General features: G+C 43.2%; 2 protein-coding genes across 2 annotated transcripts; both read right to left on the bottom strand.

The window, feature by feature from the left end:
* Positions 1 to 2,036: 2,036 nt before the first annotated feature.
* NKAPL (NFKB activating protein like) lies at positions 2,037 to 3,729 on the bottom strand. The gene is given in 3 exon segments (XM_059938148.1): positions 2,037 to 2,100; positions 2,102 to 2,869; positions 2,871 to 3,729. Coding segments are annotated over 3 exon segments (1,344 nt in total). The 5' UTR covers positions 3,383 to 3,729.
* Positions 3,730 to 7,073: 3,344 nt separating this feature from the next.
* Positions 7,074 to 17,661, bottom strand: ZKSCAN4 (zinc finger with KRAB and SCAN domains 4). Its single transcript, XM_059938125.1, has 5 exons — positions 16,956 to 17,661; positions 15,421 to 15,568; positions 13,661 to 13,743; positions 12,565 to 12,688; positions 7,074 to 11,548 (listed from the first exon to the last, which is right to left on the bottom strand). Exons 1-5 carry the CDS (start codon positions 17,376 to 17,378, stop codon positions 10,686 to 10,688), a joined length of 1,641 nt encoding a protein of 546 aa, XP_059794108.1. The 5' UTR covers positions 17,379 to 17,661; the 3' UTR covers positions 7,074 to 10,685.
* Between the last annotated feature and the right edge of the window lie 1,163 nt (positions 17,662 to 18,824).

Below are 18,824 nucleotides of genomic sequence, written 5' to 3'. Positions count from 1 at the left end.
CACTGCAAGTATTGTATAATAGCAAAATACAGAAAACATCTTAAACATTGGATAAAACATGGTTCTTTCATACAATAGAATATTATAAAGTCATTAAAAAGAATGAGATAGATTTACATGCATTGATATAAAATATCTCCAATATATATTGTTTAGTGAAAAAAGCAAGGTATAGATCCATCTGTATAGTGTGGTATGGTTTGGTTCTAAAAATGGAAATATACATATGTAACAAGGTGGCTTTCACCCAACTCTCTTTGGGGAAAATCTCAAGCTAGCGTGGTCCAGTGTCAATCAAGTCACATACTGGGGTAAAAGTGCCCTTCTACATCACTCTGCCCTGCCAGATTCTAGAACTGCACTCCTTCACCTTCAGCTCTGTGGGGTTACCAGGGTCTTGAGCCTTGAAAAGGGGCTTATCCAAATTAGTCTGGTTAGTGCTGAAGTCTCAGAGTTCAGGAAGATGTCACTGGATGACAACAAAAGCCTTACACAGAACATCAGTGCAGCTCACTCTAAAAGTCTTTTCCAGCATTGGTGCTAGCCAGCCTCTCAATGCTAACTCTCTTGTCCACCTGGTCCCTCCTGATCTGATCTCCTTTTCATGAGCTCCTCCTTTATTCTCATTTTGTTCTTTCTCCTCCTAGTCTAGCTGGTGCCTAATCTACTCTTTGGAATACTCAAGCACTCTGGATCGTTATCTTTTTTATGTCTATTTTTATGGATAAATCCTATCACCCCTTCAATCAGGTACTCGGCTTCTCAGTCAAAGCCAAGATTTTCTTCAAGAAAACCTTGGCTTTCAGCACCTGTACTCTCTATTCTATATTTTTTAAAAAATCATTCAAGACTGTAGTGGGCATTTGTTGGTTGCCTACCCACCCCCCCCTTCCCAACATTACTCTGATTTTCACTCAGGTATCCATTCCTTGCCCATGTAGCCCATTAGGGTGACAAAACCTGCAGATTCAGGAGTAGGCCATTCTATTTCCCTTGCAACAATTCCTTTTCTGAGGAAGGGCATGTGACCTAAGCTAATCTAATTAGGCTGCATCTCAGTATTCTTGTTTGGAATGCCAGGACAAAAATGTTCTCTCTTCATAGGTGGACCAGGAAAATATATAACCAAACTCAGGAGCTTTGGCAGCCTTTTCATTATTTAAGGGAAACCAGCCTGAAGAGGAAAATGAGCCAATAAACTTCTACTTTTAAACTCAGTGTTAAATGGAAACCAGAAGTATACACTCAATTGAATCCTTTGTTCTTTCTGGGGTTCTTCTGGTTCTCCCTGGGGTAAATGAACGGCTCCATGAGGCAATGAAGCCCTCAAAGAGAGAAAAGTCAGAGCAACAGGGAAAAAAACAAAAACAAAAAAACCCTTCAGGTTAATAGATTCAATCTTTAGCCTGCAACATACATGCTTGTATATACACGGAACTTATGGACAGATATAGAAGATTCCAAAAAGAGATTTCTTTGGGGAGAAGGATCAGGGGCTGGGGTAAAAGACTTACATTTTACTGACTTCCCTCCTGTAGTGTTCGAATATTTTAAAAAACGTGCACATTTTACTTTTAAAATTAAAAATAAAAAATAAATTACTAAAGAGATCTCAAAAAGCAGTTTTTTCTTGAGGAACTTATAGTAGGTACAGCAGCACCATAAAGCCTTTTAAATTTTATTTATTTATTTATTTACGGCTGTATTGGGTCTTCGTTTCTGTGCGAGGGCTTTCTCTAGTTGTGGCAAGCGGGGGCCACTCCTCATCGCGGTGCGCGGGCTTCTCACTGTCGCGGCCTCTCTTGTTGCGGAGCACAGGCTCCAGACGCGCAGGCTCAGTAATTGTGGCTCACAGGCCCAGTTGCTCCGCGGCATGTGGGATCCTCCCAGACCAGGGCTCGAACCTGTGTCCCCTGCATTGGCAGGCGGATTCTCAACCACTGCGCCACCAGGGAAGCCCCCAGGGAAGCCCCCATAAAGCCTTTTAATTTTGGTCATATAAAATTCTTAAAAGTTCGGCTATAGAACAAAAGTTCTTATTTGTCATCTTTCCCTTTTGTCTTTCAGTACACCATCTCTCTGAAACTAACTAGAATCTTATTCTCTCTTCCGTCTCTCTTCTTGGTTAAAGGATGCAAGGGCTCTCTTCTCATCAGCACTATAGATCTGGTTCTCTTTACGCAGTTGCACAGCTTCCATTCTGCGATGCCTGCTACCACTCATAACATAACCTAAACATTCAAAAGAAGCAATCTCTTCACTTCTCAGCCCAATTTCACCTCTTCGTGGGATACGCTTTCCAGCTTTTACATACTCAGCCATAGCTGCACCTTCACCTGGAAGCAGAGCATGGCTGTAGTTCAAAGGTTTCTCATCTTGAAAGGTGTGTATTATAGGTGCCTCTGGACCTATTAGAGCCATGTTATCTGCAATCTTTGACGGCTCAATCCAGATATCTTCTGGCAACTCCCCTTCTGAATCCTTACAGCTTTTGTCACTGGATTCTTTTTTAGTCTTCTTCGTCTTTTTCTTGGGCTTTTTAGCTCTGTGTTTCTTTTTCTTCTCTTTCTTCTTGGCTTTTGTTGCTCTCTTTTCATCATCATCAGAGCTAGTGTTGTAGTTTGAATTACTGTCACTATTATCAGAATATTTCCTGTGTTTTCCTTTGGACTTTTTCTTTCTTTTCTTATTTTTTGAATGACTGGCCTTCTTTTTCCTTTTTTCTTTGGAGCTGGATTGTGAACTGCTGCTCTTCTTAGTCTTTACCTCTTCATCCTCAACCAGGGTGTGTTCACCAGAATCTGGCTCAGGAAACTCTGGAGACAGCCCCCACACCTCAGGTGCTCCCAACTCCCCAGTCCTTTCTCTCTTTCAGCCTCCCCTGGCAATAGCTCTCCTCCTTCTCCTTCTCATAGTCTTCCGCCCACTGCCTGTCGCCCGCATAGTGGTGGTGATGGTAGCGGTATCCGCCATAGTAGACAGAAGAGGACGAGAAAGCGTAGTTGCGGAGCCCGGTGGGCCACTCTCGAGATCCAGAGCGGCTAAAGGTACAAGGAGAGCCGAAGCCCGACCCACCCCACTGAGGCCTGAGGCCCTCGCGGCCGCGGGAGTGCGAGTGGGAGTGGGAACGGCTGCCCCACGGGGATGGTCTGGCCTGCGCGGAAGGCAGGCTCCCCGACGAGCTGCGTCGCCGTCTCCTAGAGCCTGGGGTGTCCTCGGGGTAGCGCGACCGGGACACTGGAGCCATAAGCTGCGCTTTCACAAGGGCAGTTACTACGAAGACCGTGACTGACGGCGATTCCCGGCCACGCAAGCGCTCTAGCAACGGTCCGGCGCACGACTTCCGCTTCCGGCGCTTGCCAGAAGAAAACCCAATCAGCATGTGGGCTGTGAGGCCCCTGCTTTGGCTGAGGCTGTGTGGTGGCCTCTTCAAAAGAGCGGATAAAGGGGGCGTGGCCGCGCCTGTTGTCAGAATTTACATTCCCCATCCTGAGCCCCGTGGGAACGTAAAAAGAGGAATTCGCATCAATGAATCCCTCTACTGTTCAACACTCCCTTCTCTACCTGGTTACTTGCCTTTAAGCATCTTGATACCCTCTCTCCTATCATTCTCACTTCCGCCCTCTTTATCTTTACCGCTTGGTGAAGTTTCCCTACTTCTCACGCTCCTCTTGTTAACTCCTTAAAAAGGACCTTGTCCACCATCTTCATGGCAGAGACACGTTTACGTTTATTGATGACTACCAAATCCCACTTGGAAGCAAGAACCAGAACTTATTTTAAAATCAAAGTTTGAGCTCAGCCTGAGTTAAGTGAGGACCGGAGTCATGATTTGTATTCTTTTTTTTTTTTTTTTTTTTTTTTTTTTTTTTTTTTTTTTTTTTTATGTCTGAAACATTTATATTAACATATTTCCATACATATTTCCATACATGATTTGTATTCTTAAATTCGCAGAAACACAGGGAAGCATCTAATCCAGGTTTGTAGATGTCTCCTTATCTAGTTGAGCTTTTCAGAAACTGTTGTTTGGGAACCACGCTCTGCACACACTTTGTTCACTCTCTAAAATGGCAAACATTTCATGCAAGATTACTTCCCCCGGATCTTAAAATGTGCATAGACATTACCGTCATCTTGGTTCTCTACAGTTAAGTTGACCTGCTCAGTTAGTTGACAGACTTGGAAAGTGACAGAAAAGTTAAGTCAGAACTTAGGAATGGTGCTTTCCTGGTGCTAGGAGTCTAAATGAATAAAATGGAGAAATTAAATTAAATAGAATCAAATGAGATCATTTGATCTAAGTAGAATTTTAGTAATGTGATTGAAGGAAACAAGGACTGGCATGGTGTCCTGCCATAAACTATGCTACCTTAGGAACTGGCAAATAGGAGGGAGTATTAAAAATGAATGGTCACGGGGCTTCCCTGGTGGCACAGTGGTTGAGAATCTGCCTGCTAATGCAGGGGACACGGGTTCGAGCCCTGGGCTGGGAAGATCCCACATGCCGCGGAGCAACTACACCCGTGAGCCACAACTACTGAGCCTGCGCGTCTGGAGCCTGTGCTCCGCAACAAGAGAGGCCACGACAGTGAGAGGCCCACGCACCGCGATGAAGAGTGGCCCCCGCTTGCCGCAACTAGAGAAAGCCCTCGCACAGAAACGAAGACCCAACACAGCCAAAAATAAATAAATAAATAAATAAACAAACAAACAAATAAACAAAAAACAAACAAAAAATGAATGGTCACATGTATGGTGAAAATATCACAATAGATAAAGTATTACAGAAGTAAAAATGTCATACTTTATGTAAAAAAAAAATTCTTTTGGATAAAATAAGCCACTTTGTATTAGATGGGGTTTTCAAATATTGACTGATTGATGGAATATCTCTTTCAGATAATATATAGGAAATTAGTTTTAGAATATAGTTTTGTTCCTTAAGAAAACTATTATCTAGAACAGGGATTAGCAAACTTTTTCTGTAAAAGGCCAATAGTAAATATTTTAGACTATGTGGGCCAAGAGACAAAATTGAGGATATTATGTATGCACTTATATAATAAGACAAAAAACAAATTTCCACACATTTTTATTAATGAAATATAATTATCTTATTTAAACTATAATAATTGAGTACAAATTTTCATAATACAGGTCTTCTGATGGGAAGAATGAAAACAATTTTTTGAGAAAATAACATTTTGCTTAATTGGGGTGCTGCCATTTTAGAGCAAAAGAAGCGCCATAGACAATATGATCACATTTATAAACTAACTCCAGAGTGAATTTTTCTAATGATGACAGAGGCCCAAACATGGAGAGAGAGCTTTTCTCTACATTTCATTTTAAGGGGCTTTTTTTCCCATTAAGAAGGAATGTTATCTTTTAAGGAGTATCTTGTTGGTGCTAGAATGTTGCTCTATATGGTTGAACAGGTATTTCTGCTGATGGGGAGGTTTGGTTGATGCATAATGCAGATACACAATGCACAGTAGAGGAAAGAGAGGAGGCCAAAGGGCAGAGAAAAAAAATTTTTTTTTTTTTTTTGGCCACACCACGCGGCATGCGGGGTCTTAGTTCCCCGACCAGGGATTGAACCCAGGCCCCCTGCAGTGGAAACACAGAGTCTTAACCACTGGACCGCCAGGGAAGTCCCCAGAGAAAATTTTTTATGTTTAAATTTTCCTTGTCTTGCCATAAAATATGAATTTTATTTCACAAATAATACAAAAGAACAAGCTGGATCAATTTCCAGTTTCACTCATTTAATAGGAACTCTGCTAGGGGCTAAGGATGCTCTGGTAAGCCTGTCATTTATCTCACACATATGCCTCAGCGCTTCTATATGCCCTGCTGTAGCGGGTCTGAAAGGCTACAAACTTCATTTCCGAGGATCCCAATGCTGATGGGCAGAATTGGTGAGGAACAGAGGGAAGAAAATGGTTAAAAGTTTTAACACTTTAGTTAATACCTGAAACTATAGTTATTTTCTGACAGCTTGGAAATTATGCAATGTGTTAGCTGTTTAAGAATTCACTCAGATGAAAGGAATAATCACATGGTTTATTACTATTATACAAATAAGTTACATTAGGGTTGTTCAGATTTTTTTTTTCTAGACCCTTAAAAATCTTGAAGTAGCTTAGGAATTTGAATAAAAATGGGAATTTGGAAAGTTGTGCAGAGGATTTTGGATGACAACCCAATTCCTAATAAACAAAATACATGGAACAGGCAGGAATATATCATAGTATTCAGCCATTAATTGGGAAAGGAGACCAGGAGCACTTGCTATGTTCAAATTCCAAGGTCTTAGCTTAGATTGATGTGGTAAATAGAAAGGAACTGCTAATGGTACAAAGTGAGAAATGTGGGTAGATGCAGAAATAAAAGGATATTTCTACAATAAAATGTTATGTTAACAAAAAAAAGTCCACAGGAAAGTAGTCATCCCCAAATATTTCTGTAGCAGCAACTCCATTTGAAGCGTACGAAATAGGTACCACATCTACAGAGCTGACTGAAAAAAAGTTCCCGTATTTGAATTCATCAGACCCAATTTTAGCTATCACAAGGAGTAACAAAAGATAGACTAAAAAGTGTGTTTAGAGAAAAGTAGATAAATTAAGTTTACTGAGTGAAGTTCTCATTATGAATAATTGAGATGGAACCACACAGATGATTTGGGACATCATTACAAGATAAGATCAATACTGTCACACGCTTGTGTCAGGACACTTTTTTTAGAGAGCCTTTACTATTAAACAACTGTCATTCCAATACACAGAGGTTTTGGCTAACAAAGTGTTTAACCTCCATTTCTCTATCAATATTAACTTTTTTTTTTTTTTTTTTTTTTAATTTGGGAAGTTCTTTTTGCTTAAAGATTGCCAGAATTTGGGGGGATTGTTTTTTTTTTTTTTTTTTTTTTTGGCTGTGTTGGGTCTTCCTTTCTATGCGAGGACTTTCTCTAGTTGTGGCAAGCGGGGGCCACTCCTCATCGCGGTGCGCGGACTTCTCACTGTCGCAGCCTCTCTTGTTGCGGGGCACAGGCTCCAGACGCACAGGCTCAGTAGTTGTGGCTCATGGGCCCACTTGCTCCGCGGCATGGGGGATCCTCCCAGACCCGGGCTCGAACCCGCGTCCCCTGCATTGGCAGGCAGACTCTCAACCACTGCGCCACCAGGGAAGCCCAATATTAACGTTTTCAGATTATTTACCCAGCACTTCTTATTTGTATGAGCAGATCCTCACAATCCTGTGAGGTAAGTTGGCACTCCTACTATTTTTTTCCCACTAAAGGAGGAGGAAGAGGGGCTTCCCTGGTGGCGCACTGGTTAAGAATCCGCCTGCCAATGCAGGGGACACAGGGAAGATCCCACGTACCCCGGAGCAACTAAGCCCGTGCGCTACAACTACTGAGCCTGAGCTCTAGAGCCCGTAAGCCACTACTACTGAGCCCCTGCACCATAACTGAAGCCCGGGCGCCTAGAGCCCATGCTCTGCAACAAGAGAAGCCACCACGATGAGAAGCCCACGCACCGCAACAAAGAGTAGCCCCCGCTCACCCGCAACTAGAGTAAGCCCGTGCGCAGCAACGAAGACCCAACGCAGCCGGAGAAGGAAAAGAAACAGAATCTTCTGCAGGAATACACACATCTTTACCAAAATTAAGAACCCATCTAGGAGGGCTATTCATCAAAAATCTCTTTTCATTGTAACTATTCATTCTACCCAAGTAGAAAAAATAGCTATAATTAGTTACTTATTAATGAAAAGGAAGAAGAAAGAAAATGGGGGATTTCAGCATTGTTTCAGTTGGAGAAGTGAAGTATTGGGTTGGCCAAAAACTTCCCAAACCCGAATGAACTTTTTGGCCAATCCAACAGAATGGCTAATTGACACTAAAATTCCTGAAAACAATTTTTAAAAGCATGAAAAGTGACATTTTATTCCACTTTATATACTGCTTATATCTAACTAAGCAGCTTATTTTATGGGGTCTAATTTCATCTGAAAATAATTTTTTTGACCATCCTTTTAAATAGGCTAGAGTTAAACCCATTTTATAATTCACTTACTTATAAACACACATTTGTTATATAGAAAAGTGGGGTGCCTAAAAGCCTATCAGCAAAGTAACTTTTCAATCTGAAATTATACAATAATGCCAGATAGTTTCCTAAATAATATTTTTATCATAAAATGTCAGTGGCTCCCCAGTGTTACTGAATAAAATTTCAACCCCTTGCTCTGGCACTGAAGGCCGCTACAATGTATGTACGTTTTCAAACTTGCCTTAGTTACTAAATTTGACAAACTCCTTTAGTCTTTTCAGCTAACATGTCACTCTGTCCATGCAATAATAGCACACAGTCAAAAGTAACCTTTCCCTCCTCTTAACTTCCACAGCATTCAGTTCACCACTCACAAGTTATTTACCACGGCACTGTCTTATTTTTATGTGCAAGTCTTATCAATGTTACTATACTGAAAGCCTAAGCCCAAGTATGTATGCATGGTGTGTGCGTATGCTTTATTGCTTTCATTGTCAGGCATAGTAGGCACTCAAAAGTATTTTTCTATAATCTTTCCCTCCTCTATGGAGAAGTCTTTTAGGTTCGGAAGGAGTAGAAAGAGCGAAAGGAGGCGCAGTGGTCCTTTGTTAATCTCCATAAATTATACTTATTAAGTGTATAATGTTTTCTGGTTTGTAAAAGGCTTTATATGTATCTCTTCACATGACATAAGAAACAAACACCAAAGAAAAATGAACAGTGTTTAAGATCAGGGCTATTAGCAAATATTTAGGAAAAATAAAGATAAGGAGACAAGAGGAAATGGCTAGCTTTGCGGAGGTAACAAAAATACGGTTAATTTAAAAGGAAATTTTAAAAGGCTAGAAAAGATTAACTGGAGGACGTCTACAGGATTTTAGAACACCAAAGTTTTAAATTATACTGCAACAAGGGGATAATGAAGGCAATGAAAGATTGTAGGAAAGTGATAAAGGAAGAGCCCCACAGTTTGCAAAGTCCCTAGTCAGCCAGGGGTACTTCAGAGCAGGAATCCAGCAAGGGTACTTGAGAACAGAAGAAAACGCTATGCTGGAGACTGAACAAAACGTGGTCCGGGATTTCCTCAGAGGCAGAACCCATTCTTGTTAAAGCTGGAAGCTGGGGACGGGCACTCAGGCACCTATGAAGAAGGTTAGCAGTCTTTGAAGAACTTAGCAGAAGGTGATCTGGGTGAAAACAGGAGATATCATGAAATTCTTATTGAGAGTCTTGACTTCACAGGTTGATACTTTGAATGTCGTGGAATCGTTTTGGTCAGATACCCAGGACTCCCAATGTGTTTCTGAAAAGATACATTTTCTCCTACTGCCCATACTCGGGTCTCTATCAACATTGGCTGCCTCTGACCCAATCTTCCTCTCCCCAACCACAGGGCAGTTTTGAAAACATGAACAATACTTGTTATAAGTGTTTGGTGTGAATCCTCTGACTTGGAGGGAGTTTAAGCTTAGCTGGCATGAGCTTTCATGCACAGTTGGCTTTAAGTTGGGAGAGAGGGCTATGGATGGTGTCTGGGCACTTGGTTAGGCCCAAGATAACCAAAAGGTGAGAAACAAGCTGTTGAGGATCATAGGATTTTTTTTTTTTTAATTTTTAAATTTTTTTGGCTGTGCAGCCTGTGGGATTTTAGTTCCCCAACTAAGAATCGAACCTGGGCCCTTAGCAGTGACAGTGTGAAGTCCTAACCACTGGACAGCCAGGGAATTCTCGGATCATAGGATTTTCGTCAAGATTCATAATAGTTTTGATCTGACTTGATAAACTGATTTTTATTTACCTGAATGTGAAAGGTTTCCCCCTAAAGAGTAGCAAAATTAATATGAACTAATGTAGTTAATGTTGACTATAGACTGGAATTGTACAGATGGAGCAGTCTCACAATGTCTTAATGATAAAGAAGCTGTTTAAGGCATTCTTACTATAACTACTACGCTGGTGAAGAAATATGGATTCCTCCACCCCAACTCTGACAATCTTATGTATTTGACAATAAATATACTAGAATTGGAATCTAGATAAATATTCTAGACCCAGAATCTAGAACCTCAGAGAATTAGATGAACACAAATGGCCTTAGATAGTCCTCAGAAATCATCAACATTAGATTTTCAGAACTATGAAGGTCGTTTCACTGGTATATTTAATAAATGTTTATAGCACCTGTATGCAAGGCACAATGGGGGTATAAGACATTGATCCAACCAACTGGTGAGGAATTCATTATAGGCAAAATGAACAGTCAGAGCAGCAGCGCCCCAAATCAGAGCCATCCACCCAGGAGATGTCATAAAGTGCTGGCCGAGGGTGATTAATTAGCCAGTCTAGAAGCCCAATTAAGTCTAAAAGGTGAGAATCATTTCAGGTCTGACCTCTTCCAGACAACTCACCCATAGCCTCTTATCAAACAAGTTGTTTTTTTTTTCAATCACCTTCTAAGATGTAGAAGATAATTCATCTCAGCCAGTCTCTATTTTCTAACAAACACCTGATGACATGTGGGAGTAAATAAAGCCCAGCTCACAATTTTCTAGTCAGCAAGGGCTCCAGGCTGGCTTCAGTTCAACGAGGAGTGAGCACCAACTCTGGCATATAAGACATGGGTCATGGAGACAGAATTTTTTTCCCAACGTGGCTTCTCTGATGTTGAATAAGGTATGAAGTTCGGGTGAAGCCTTTTCCACATGTATCACACTGATAGGGTTTCTCACCAGTGTGGATTTTTTGATGCTCAATAAGGCTTCTATTCCTAGTGAAACTTCTCTCACACTCATTACATTTATAAGACACGGGAGCCTCAACATTTTCCCACTGGCTTTCCAGCCTCCCCTGACTCTCCCAGGTCTCTCCACGGTCAGGATTCTGAACGTTTTTATTGCCGTGGATCCTCTGATGTCTCAGGAGATGTGAATTGCGCCTAAAGGCTTTGCCGCACACGTTGCACTGGTATGGCTTCTCCCCAGTGTGGATTTTGTGATGTTCAAGGAGGCTGCAGCTCTGGCTAAAGGTTTTCCCACAGTCATCACACTCGTAGGGCTTCTCCCCGGTGTGAGTTCTCTGGTGTTTGATAAGGTTTGAACTGTGACTGAAGACCTTGCCACATTCCTCACACTCATAAGGTTTCTCCCCAGTGTGGACTCTCTGATGAATGACGAGGGCAGAGCTCCCGATGAAGGTCTTGCCACACTCCTCGCATTCATAGGGTTTCTCCCCAGTGTGGATTCTCCTGTGCTTAGTCAGGCCTGAACTCTGAGCAAAAGTCTTTCCACATTCATGACAGTAATGCCGCCTATTCCCTGCAGCACTTTTCTGCTTTCTTTGTAACCTGCCCTCCTGATCACCAGCTTCTGCACGTGCAGGAATCTGGCCAATGGCTTCACCCAAGTGGCATGGTATCTGACCAGACTCTTGTCCTGGATGGTCCTCGTCTGGAGGCAGGTCCCTGATCTTCGTCTGCACTGCACCACCTGAACAACAAATGGCCAGCAACTGTCACTTATGCCCTGCCACAGAGGAAAGCTTTGTGATGAGTCCCAGGGAGGCAAGAATTATAGAGGTGTATATATGCCATGGATGAAGATTTAAGTATTAGAATAAAGATGGGAATAAAGGGGGAGAACAGGGGTGCTGGGGAGGGAATGAGAATGAGAATGGGGCCATTGGAAGAAGGGTACAATCTGGGAACGGAGAGATTGGAGGGAAGGTGGTGAGGCCTGAACACTGTGCTGGGGATAAATGCAGATGCTCTAAGTTCTAAGAAAGTAAGGCAGGGCCATGTGCTTAGGATTAGATACTAAAAGGGCTGAGCAGAAGGTGACAGAAAACAAGACAAGTGAAAGGATTTCTGAAATGTTCTATGAGAAACAGGGAAAGTAGGAACTCAGAACTCACTGACCACTGGAAGGTGCAGTCATCTCTGGCTGCACCCCAGGCAGAGGCAGGGTCTGCCAAATAAAACTGGCATCAGTGCTGGGAGATCTGAGCTGGAGCCCGCACTGTGCTGTGGTGAGCTATGTGAACTCAGACAAGCCAGGCAATCTTGTGCGCCTCTGCACTGCACGCTCATCTCTAAGGCCAGGCTCTGCAGTCAATCTCTGGCTCACTTCTAGCTCTCACTCTATGGTCCCATGGCCCACTTCCTGAAGAGACCCCTCAGCTCTTCTGCACTATCAGGGCTAGCAACAGGAAGGGAAGGGGAAGAAATCAGCATTTACTGAGCATCTACTATGAGCTGGACCTGTACTAAGGGCTGTACCTCCTTCATCCCACTTAAACTGAACTGACCAGGACACTGGCAGGACAGATAGAAAAGCAAGGCTCAGAAGGGTTAATAAACTAGTCACACAGCTGGTTAGTAGTTGGGATTCAGAAATGGTGGTTCTAATTCCAAACATAATTCAAACAGTTTCTAACAGCCTAGTAGATTCTAATACACAAAGGAAGCCAGGAAACCTTATAAGAAATCAGTGCCCATTAGTCTTACCCAAGGAGATCAGGCTGCCATAGTTCTCCTGCCTTTCATCTCTGTAGAAGTTCACCTGAGATGAATCCAGCTGTGTCCATCCAGGAGCGAGGGTCAGGGCCACATCTTCCATTTTCAGCAGCCCCTGAAACAGTGAGGAATTCCATGTAATTCCTCTTGCCCAAAATCACTCCCAAAGCTGGGTACATGCAATGAAGGAGCGTTCCCTTTACAGGAGCTCTTTACAAAAAAGCAAGTATGGCATACTTATGCCTACTTAACCCTATCTCTAATAACATCTCTGTCAAAAAAATAACCATTAAAGGAAATAAGTACACACATTATCAGTACTTTCATATAAACATCTAAACAGTCCAGAAGGTGAAAGGTTTGGAAAAACAAGGGCCAGTGCAGTGAAAGGAGTGGAACCATATCCAAACTTTTCAAAATATTTGTGGTGTGCCTTGGCAAAGTGGGGATGGGGGCTTATTTGTATTAATGATTTTAAAATACAATGAAATCTAGGTCTGAGGTGAGGAAGAACCAGAGAAAATACGTTCTACAGAGCCTCAAATACTGAGATCTTCAAGCAGGACATGAAAGACTGGGTAAGAAATTAAAATCCAGGTTAAGTAAAGACTATTCAAATTGTAATATTAAATCTTAGACTGAAAGCACATGCCCTATCCGTTCCTTCAAGTTTAAGTTCCTAGAGGGCAGCAGGCATGACTTTATATCCCTCACTAGCAGCATAGTTTATGATACTTAAAAAAACAAAACTAAATCACCATCACAACAAAATCTTCAGTTTGTATTTGCTAAATTTCCCTTGCTGAAGAAGAAAATCTCCTTGATGAAGGAGCTGACCAAACAGATGGCTAGGAAGAGCAGGGAAGCACAGTCTCCAAGCTAGGAGTGAAACAGGAAAATCCTCTTAAGTGAACACCAAAATAATGACAGATGATGATTAGCAACCTTGGGATAAATGAGAATACTCAAACTCCATGTAGATCCAGGATGAGGGTGGAGGAGGCATGGAGAGAAAGGGATCTGATGGGAAGCCCATCAGCAGTGAAGGGTGCTGGGTGCTGGGGGAGGGACAGGGGCTCCACCTCACCTGGGACTCTGGAGAAAGCCTGGTGGCTACCACTGCATCTTCTCTGCAGCGCCCTCCAGAGGCAAGCCTAGGAACCTGGAGAACTAAGACGGAAAGAAGCTCTGGATGAGATTGACCCTGACATTCAACCTCCCTGGCATTCAGCCTCCCTGAGCCGTGAAGTCCAAGTTCAAAAACTGCATAAATTCCCATAAAGAAGCTTATACAGTGTGTCTTTCCAAAATTCCTGATCCCTGCCAGCTCAAATCCTAGGGCCTGAAGAGATGTGGTGTACTCCACAGATGCACAAAACGATGGGCTGGATCCTTGGTAAGAAATGGTAGCAACATAAAAACAAAACAAAGCATTCCATCTGAAGAGTCTTTAATCTTGAATTTTGCTGAGAGAGGGAATAAGAGGATTTCTGTGGTTTCTTTTTTTGGCCGCACCACGCGGCATGAGGAACTTCCCTGACCAGGGATTGAACCCATGCACCCTGCAGTGGAAGCATGGAGTCTTAAGCACTGGACCACCAGGGAAGTGCCAAGGATTTTTGTTGTTGTTAAAATTTCTTTAGTAGCTCTTTGGATGCTTTATTCTTTTTTAAAATTTTTGGCTGCATTGGGTCTTCGTTGCTGTGAGCAGGCTTTCTCTAGTGTGGCGAGTGGGGGCTACTCTTCCTTGCGGTGCACAGGCTTCTCACTGCAGTGGCTTCTCTTGTTGCAGAGCACAGGCTCTAGGCACATGGGCTTCAGTAGTTGTGGCACGCAGGCTCAGTAGTTGTGGCTTGTGGGCTCTAGAGCACAGGCTCAGTAGTTGTGGCACACAGGCTCAGCTGCTCCACAGCATGTGGGATCTTCCCGGAGCAGGACTCGAACCCGTGTCCCCTAGCATCGGCAGGTAGATTCTTAACCACTGCGCCACCAGGGAAGCCCTGGGTGCTTTATTCTTTAGTTCTGAAAGACTAAGAGGAGCCAGATAAGGCTGCGCCCAGAAAGGAGGAAATGGGAGTCTGCTTATATAGAACTTGCTCAGATTTGAGAGAAGTAAAGGGGAACTTTAGGTTTTCCTATAAAAGGTGAACTTTGCTGGAGGCAGGAAACAAGTTAGGTTAGGCTAGGACCTCTGTTCAGAAATAAAGATTTCCTGTTGGCTGGTGTATCCTAGTGTTGTTTGTTTTGGAAATCCGCCCAGATGTTCACAGTACATGGGGAACACTCGGGAACATATAACAGTTTCCTACTGAGTGATTTTCACCCTGTTCTAACTGACAGGTTTAGAAGATTTATACTCTTTGGTTTGTAGAAATCCTACAATTCTGGAATATTCTGACTGGCTTTACATATTCTGCCTTATATTCCTCATAGCACTCACCAATATCTGAAATCATATTAATTTATTTGCTATCCTCCTTACTAGAATGTAAGCTCCATTGGAGGAAGAAATCTGTCCTACTGACAATGCTATCCCTGGTACCTATAACACTGGCTATCACGTAGGGAGCCTCCAGAAATATATGTTGAATGAATGGAGATCACTGTGTTGCTACAAAAATCAACTCTTTCCAAACACCAATTTTAATAAAGTCTTATTTACCATGTCCAGGTTTGGTTAGGAAAGCTTTCCACTATTGTTTGAAATTTCCCTATTAGTCTCAGTCTCAAAGTAAAGTAGATCTGCAAGGGGCATATAAGACACCTACCAACAGATCTTTTAGGTGATCCTTAAATGAAATTGGTTGGAGTCTGCAGTATTCATACTGCCCAGAAGATAATACTCACCTCTGTCTGGTAAGGACTGGGATCCCAAAGATTCATGCTTGAGTGGAGCTTTTCTTGGCTGGAACTGGGTATTTCGTGACCTCTGAGCTGCTGTCAACACTGCCATCTTGCAACAGAGCAGTTCTTGCCCCTGGTCACCACCTGGGACCTAGAAGTCATTCATTTATTTATTCATCAGACACTTCTATCACACTCTCTATGTGCTAGTACTTTCTATTTCCCAGGCACTATTTCTAAGAGCTTTATGAATATTAACTCACTTGATGCAGAGCGCAACAACCTTATGAGCTAGGTACTTTTATTATCTGTATTTTTGTAATGGGGAAACTGAGGCACAATGTTTAAGCAACTTGCCCAAGGTCACCCAGCTAAAAGAAATGTTAGGATGGGAGCTCAGGCAGAATGAATCCAGCGCCCACGCTCTTAAGCATTACTCTGTGCTCCCTCATTATATATATTTGTGCTTTTATGAAAACTCTTTGGGAATTGGGGCTAAGTTCTCAGAGAATACTAATATGTTTTCTTATCTAAAAAATGAAAATAATAATTTCTAGCTTACAGGGTTTTGGAGACCAGCAAATAAGATTGCAGTGTGCGAAATCACCTAACACATGGCCTGGTACACGGTATGTCCTCATTAAATGAAGGTTTCCTTCCAGATATTTGTCATTAATTAATTTTCAAGTCACTTTCATAATAATTAGCTCATGTGCAGCTTAGAATTTCCCATATCTTCTGTAAAGAATATATGAAGAGCCTGAAGCTGAGACTTGAAATGATTCTTCTGTTACAGGGCTAAGGGGCACTAATGCCAACTCAAGAACCTTGGTCTCTGGGTCACAGGTTAGAAGTCTTTGGTCTGGTTATGTACACGCTGAAAGGAACACACAAGGACACAGAATGCTGCAAAGGGAAAATAGACTCATACAACATTCAGGAAGATGCAAGTAAAAATGAACCCTGGGGTTTCTAACTTGTGGTCCACTGACTCCCTCCCACGTATTCCATGAATGTGAATAGGAAAAATAACTTGATTTTTACTAGCTTCTAAGCAAAATTTAGCATTTCCTTCAATTATGAATGGAAGCCACAAACCAAGGTGCTATAAGCAGTACACAGGAATCTGTCACCAACTGAAACTGCATATGTTCTCATATCACATTACAACCAGGTAAATGTCAAAGTCATTCATCACCACTTTGAAATTATACTAGTTATTAGGCCTGTCCCTAGATGTTACTATTCAGTGCATTAATTTTAAAAAGCACATATATAACTTTATCATACATTTAATGCTTTGCTAACTGTATTTCAATATAATTGAGTTCTTTTTAATTCTTTATATTTTCCTTTATGTATTTAAAAAATACTATTATGTGAAGGAGTCCAGGGACTTCACCTTACTGGCAAAGAGGTTCATGGTACAAAAAGAGACTGAGAACTTCTGGATCTTAAAGAAAAGCCCCTCACTCTGATCTGGAGATTTCAGGAAGAAACAGACCACAGCTTTCAGAGGCTAAACCTGTTCTCTCTACCTGCGGCATCGGCTCATCCAACTGCTTCTCCAAATACTCCAAGAGCACCACCACCTCCTCCCCGCTCTCGGGATGCTGCTTCCGCACCCAGCTCTGCAGGTCCCCCGGCAGGATGGTCAGGAACTGCTCCAGCACCAGCAGCTCCAGGATCTGCTCCTTAGTGTGCACCTCAGGCCGCAGCCACAGTCGGCAGAGCTCCCAGAGCCGGCTCAGAGCCTCGCGGGGCCCCTCAGCCTCCGGGTAGCGGAAGCCTCGGAAGCGCTGGCGGGAGTGCTCGGAGCCCGGAGCTGGGCTGACTGGGGCGCCCGCCTCAGCAGCCAAGGCGGAGGCTTCCTCCTTCTCCACCTTCACGGTCAGGATCCCGGTCCGGTCCTCTGCAGACTGGGCGTCCAAGGCTGCGCTTTCCTTCGATTCTCTAGCCATCCTGGACCAAGGCAGTACTTGGGCCTCACTATAGCTGGGAGCTGTATTTCTTCGGAAAATTCTTGAAAGGTGGGAAATCACAATTTTACTGTAAAACTGCAGTGGTCCCCTTCCGCGTGTCCAGGGGCCCAGGACACCCCTGGGGCGCAACTTCACAGATTGCCCCCTGTAGTCCGTGCCTTTGCAGCGTCCTCCTCTGCACCCCACCCCGAACCCCACAATAAGTAACCCCAAAGGATGTCTTGGTGGAATGAACAGATTCCAGATGCTGGAGAAAAATTGAGGCTGGGGCACAGGAAGCCTCGGTGGGAATCAATGCCACTTCCCGGGCTCTCTAGGAAGCACCTCTCGGTGGTTGTCCCCGAGTTAACCCGTTAGCAACCATGCCCTTACCTCCACTCAAGGGAAGCAGTTAGGGGAAGGAGAAAAAAAGGATGACAGGCTCTGTATCATAAGAAATAAGACTAGATCTTACAGTCCTGTAAGGATGCTCTTGTGCCCCCTACCCCATGCTCTGATGTAAAGCTTGACTACAGAGCTGGCATAAAATTGACACTAAAATTCAGAAGAAAGCAGGGCTTCCTCAGAGCACCAGGCAGGAGGACATGCCCTTTCTCTCAGAAACATCGAAAAACACATCACCAGGCACTTGCTTGGAGAAGCAGTGGCTGCCCCTGGCTCTTGCTCCACTCCAGCTGCCATTCTTCCCTCCCTTTCAAGGCTAAACTACTTGAAAGAAAGTCCTCCTATCTCTGACTCTAGTCCTCACCTTAACACACTGTAGGCGGCAAACTGCCAACAAAGCCATTGAAATTGCTCCTGCAAAAGTAACTAGAGATTCTGTCCCTCTTCCCCTCCACACACAACAGTTACCACTTTCTATTTTCCATGGCTTCCTCTCAGGCAACCAGGATTTCCAGGCTTCCCACTTCCAGAAACTCTCTAGTCCCTGGCATCAGGGACCATATTATCTTGGGCTTTCATTCTTGTTTCTTTCCAGCCCTCATTTATGGTCTTGCATAGTGGTTAGATCCACCGACTCTCAAGCCAAGATACCTGGGTATGTAATCCTGGCTGTACCACGTACTAGCTGGGTGACCTTGGTAAATTACTTATCCTCTCTGTGCCTGACTTTCCCAATCTATAAATGGGGATAGTAACAGTAGATAGTGATGGAGGAAATTTTCACCTGTTGAGGTATGGGGAAGTCATTCTGACTTATATGATGTACATCTGTTCTAACCATTAAAAAAGAATGCATTTACCATATTGTTCACCATGTCCACTTTGAAGATAGAGATAAATGCCCCCCCACCCCGCCCATGATGCCAATGCTATTACTCCTTCGAAGATGAGGGTCCCTTCCCAGACACCAAGGTCATGCTGACTCGCTGTGTATGTGCTAATCTGTCTCTTTTGAAACCTTGAAGGAATGCACCCCTGTCA

This window comes from Balaenoptera ricei, chromosome 11, assembly GCF_028023285.1.
Source record: "Balaenoptera ricei isolate mBalRic1 chromosome 11, mBalRic1.hap2, whole genome shotgun sequence".
In the NCBI taxonomy this organism is placed as follows: domain Eukaryota; kingdom Metazoa; phylum Chordata; class Mammalia; order Artiodactyla; family Balaenopteridae; genus Balaenoptera; species Balaenoptera ricei.
This window is presented reverse-complemented; position numbering and strand designations above follow the sequence as displayed.

Bases quoted from the DNA above. Each gene is read 5' to 3' on its own strand.
- ZKSCAN4 (XM_059938125.1), bottom strand. From the start codon at position 17,378: ATGGCTAGAGAATCGAAGGAAAGCGCAGCCTTGGACGCCCAGTCTGCA. The intron at 13,744-15,420 runs GTGAGTATTATC...TTTCCGTCTTAG, and splicing joins CCAGTCCTTACCAGACAGAG to TTCTCCAGGTTCCTAGGCTT. The intron at 11,549-12,564 runs GTAAGACTAATG...TTTGTTGTTCAG, and splicing joins TGGCAGCCTGATCTCCTTGG to GTGGTGCAGTGCAGACGAAG.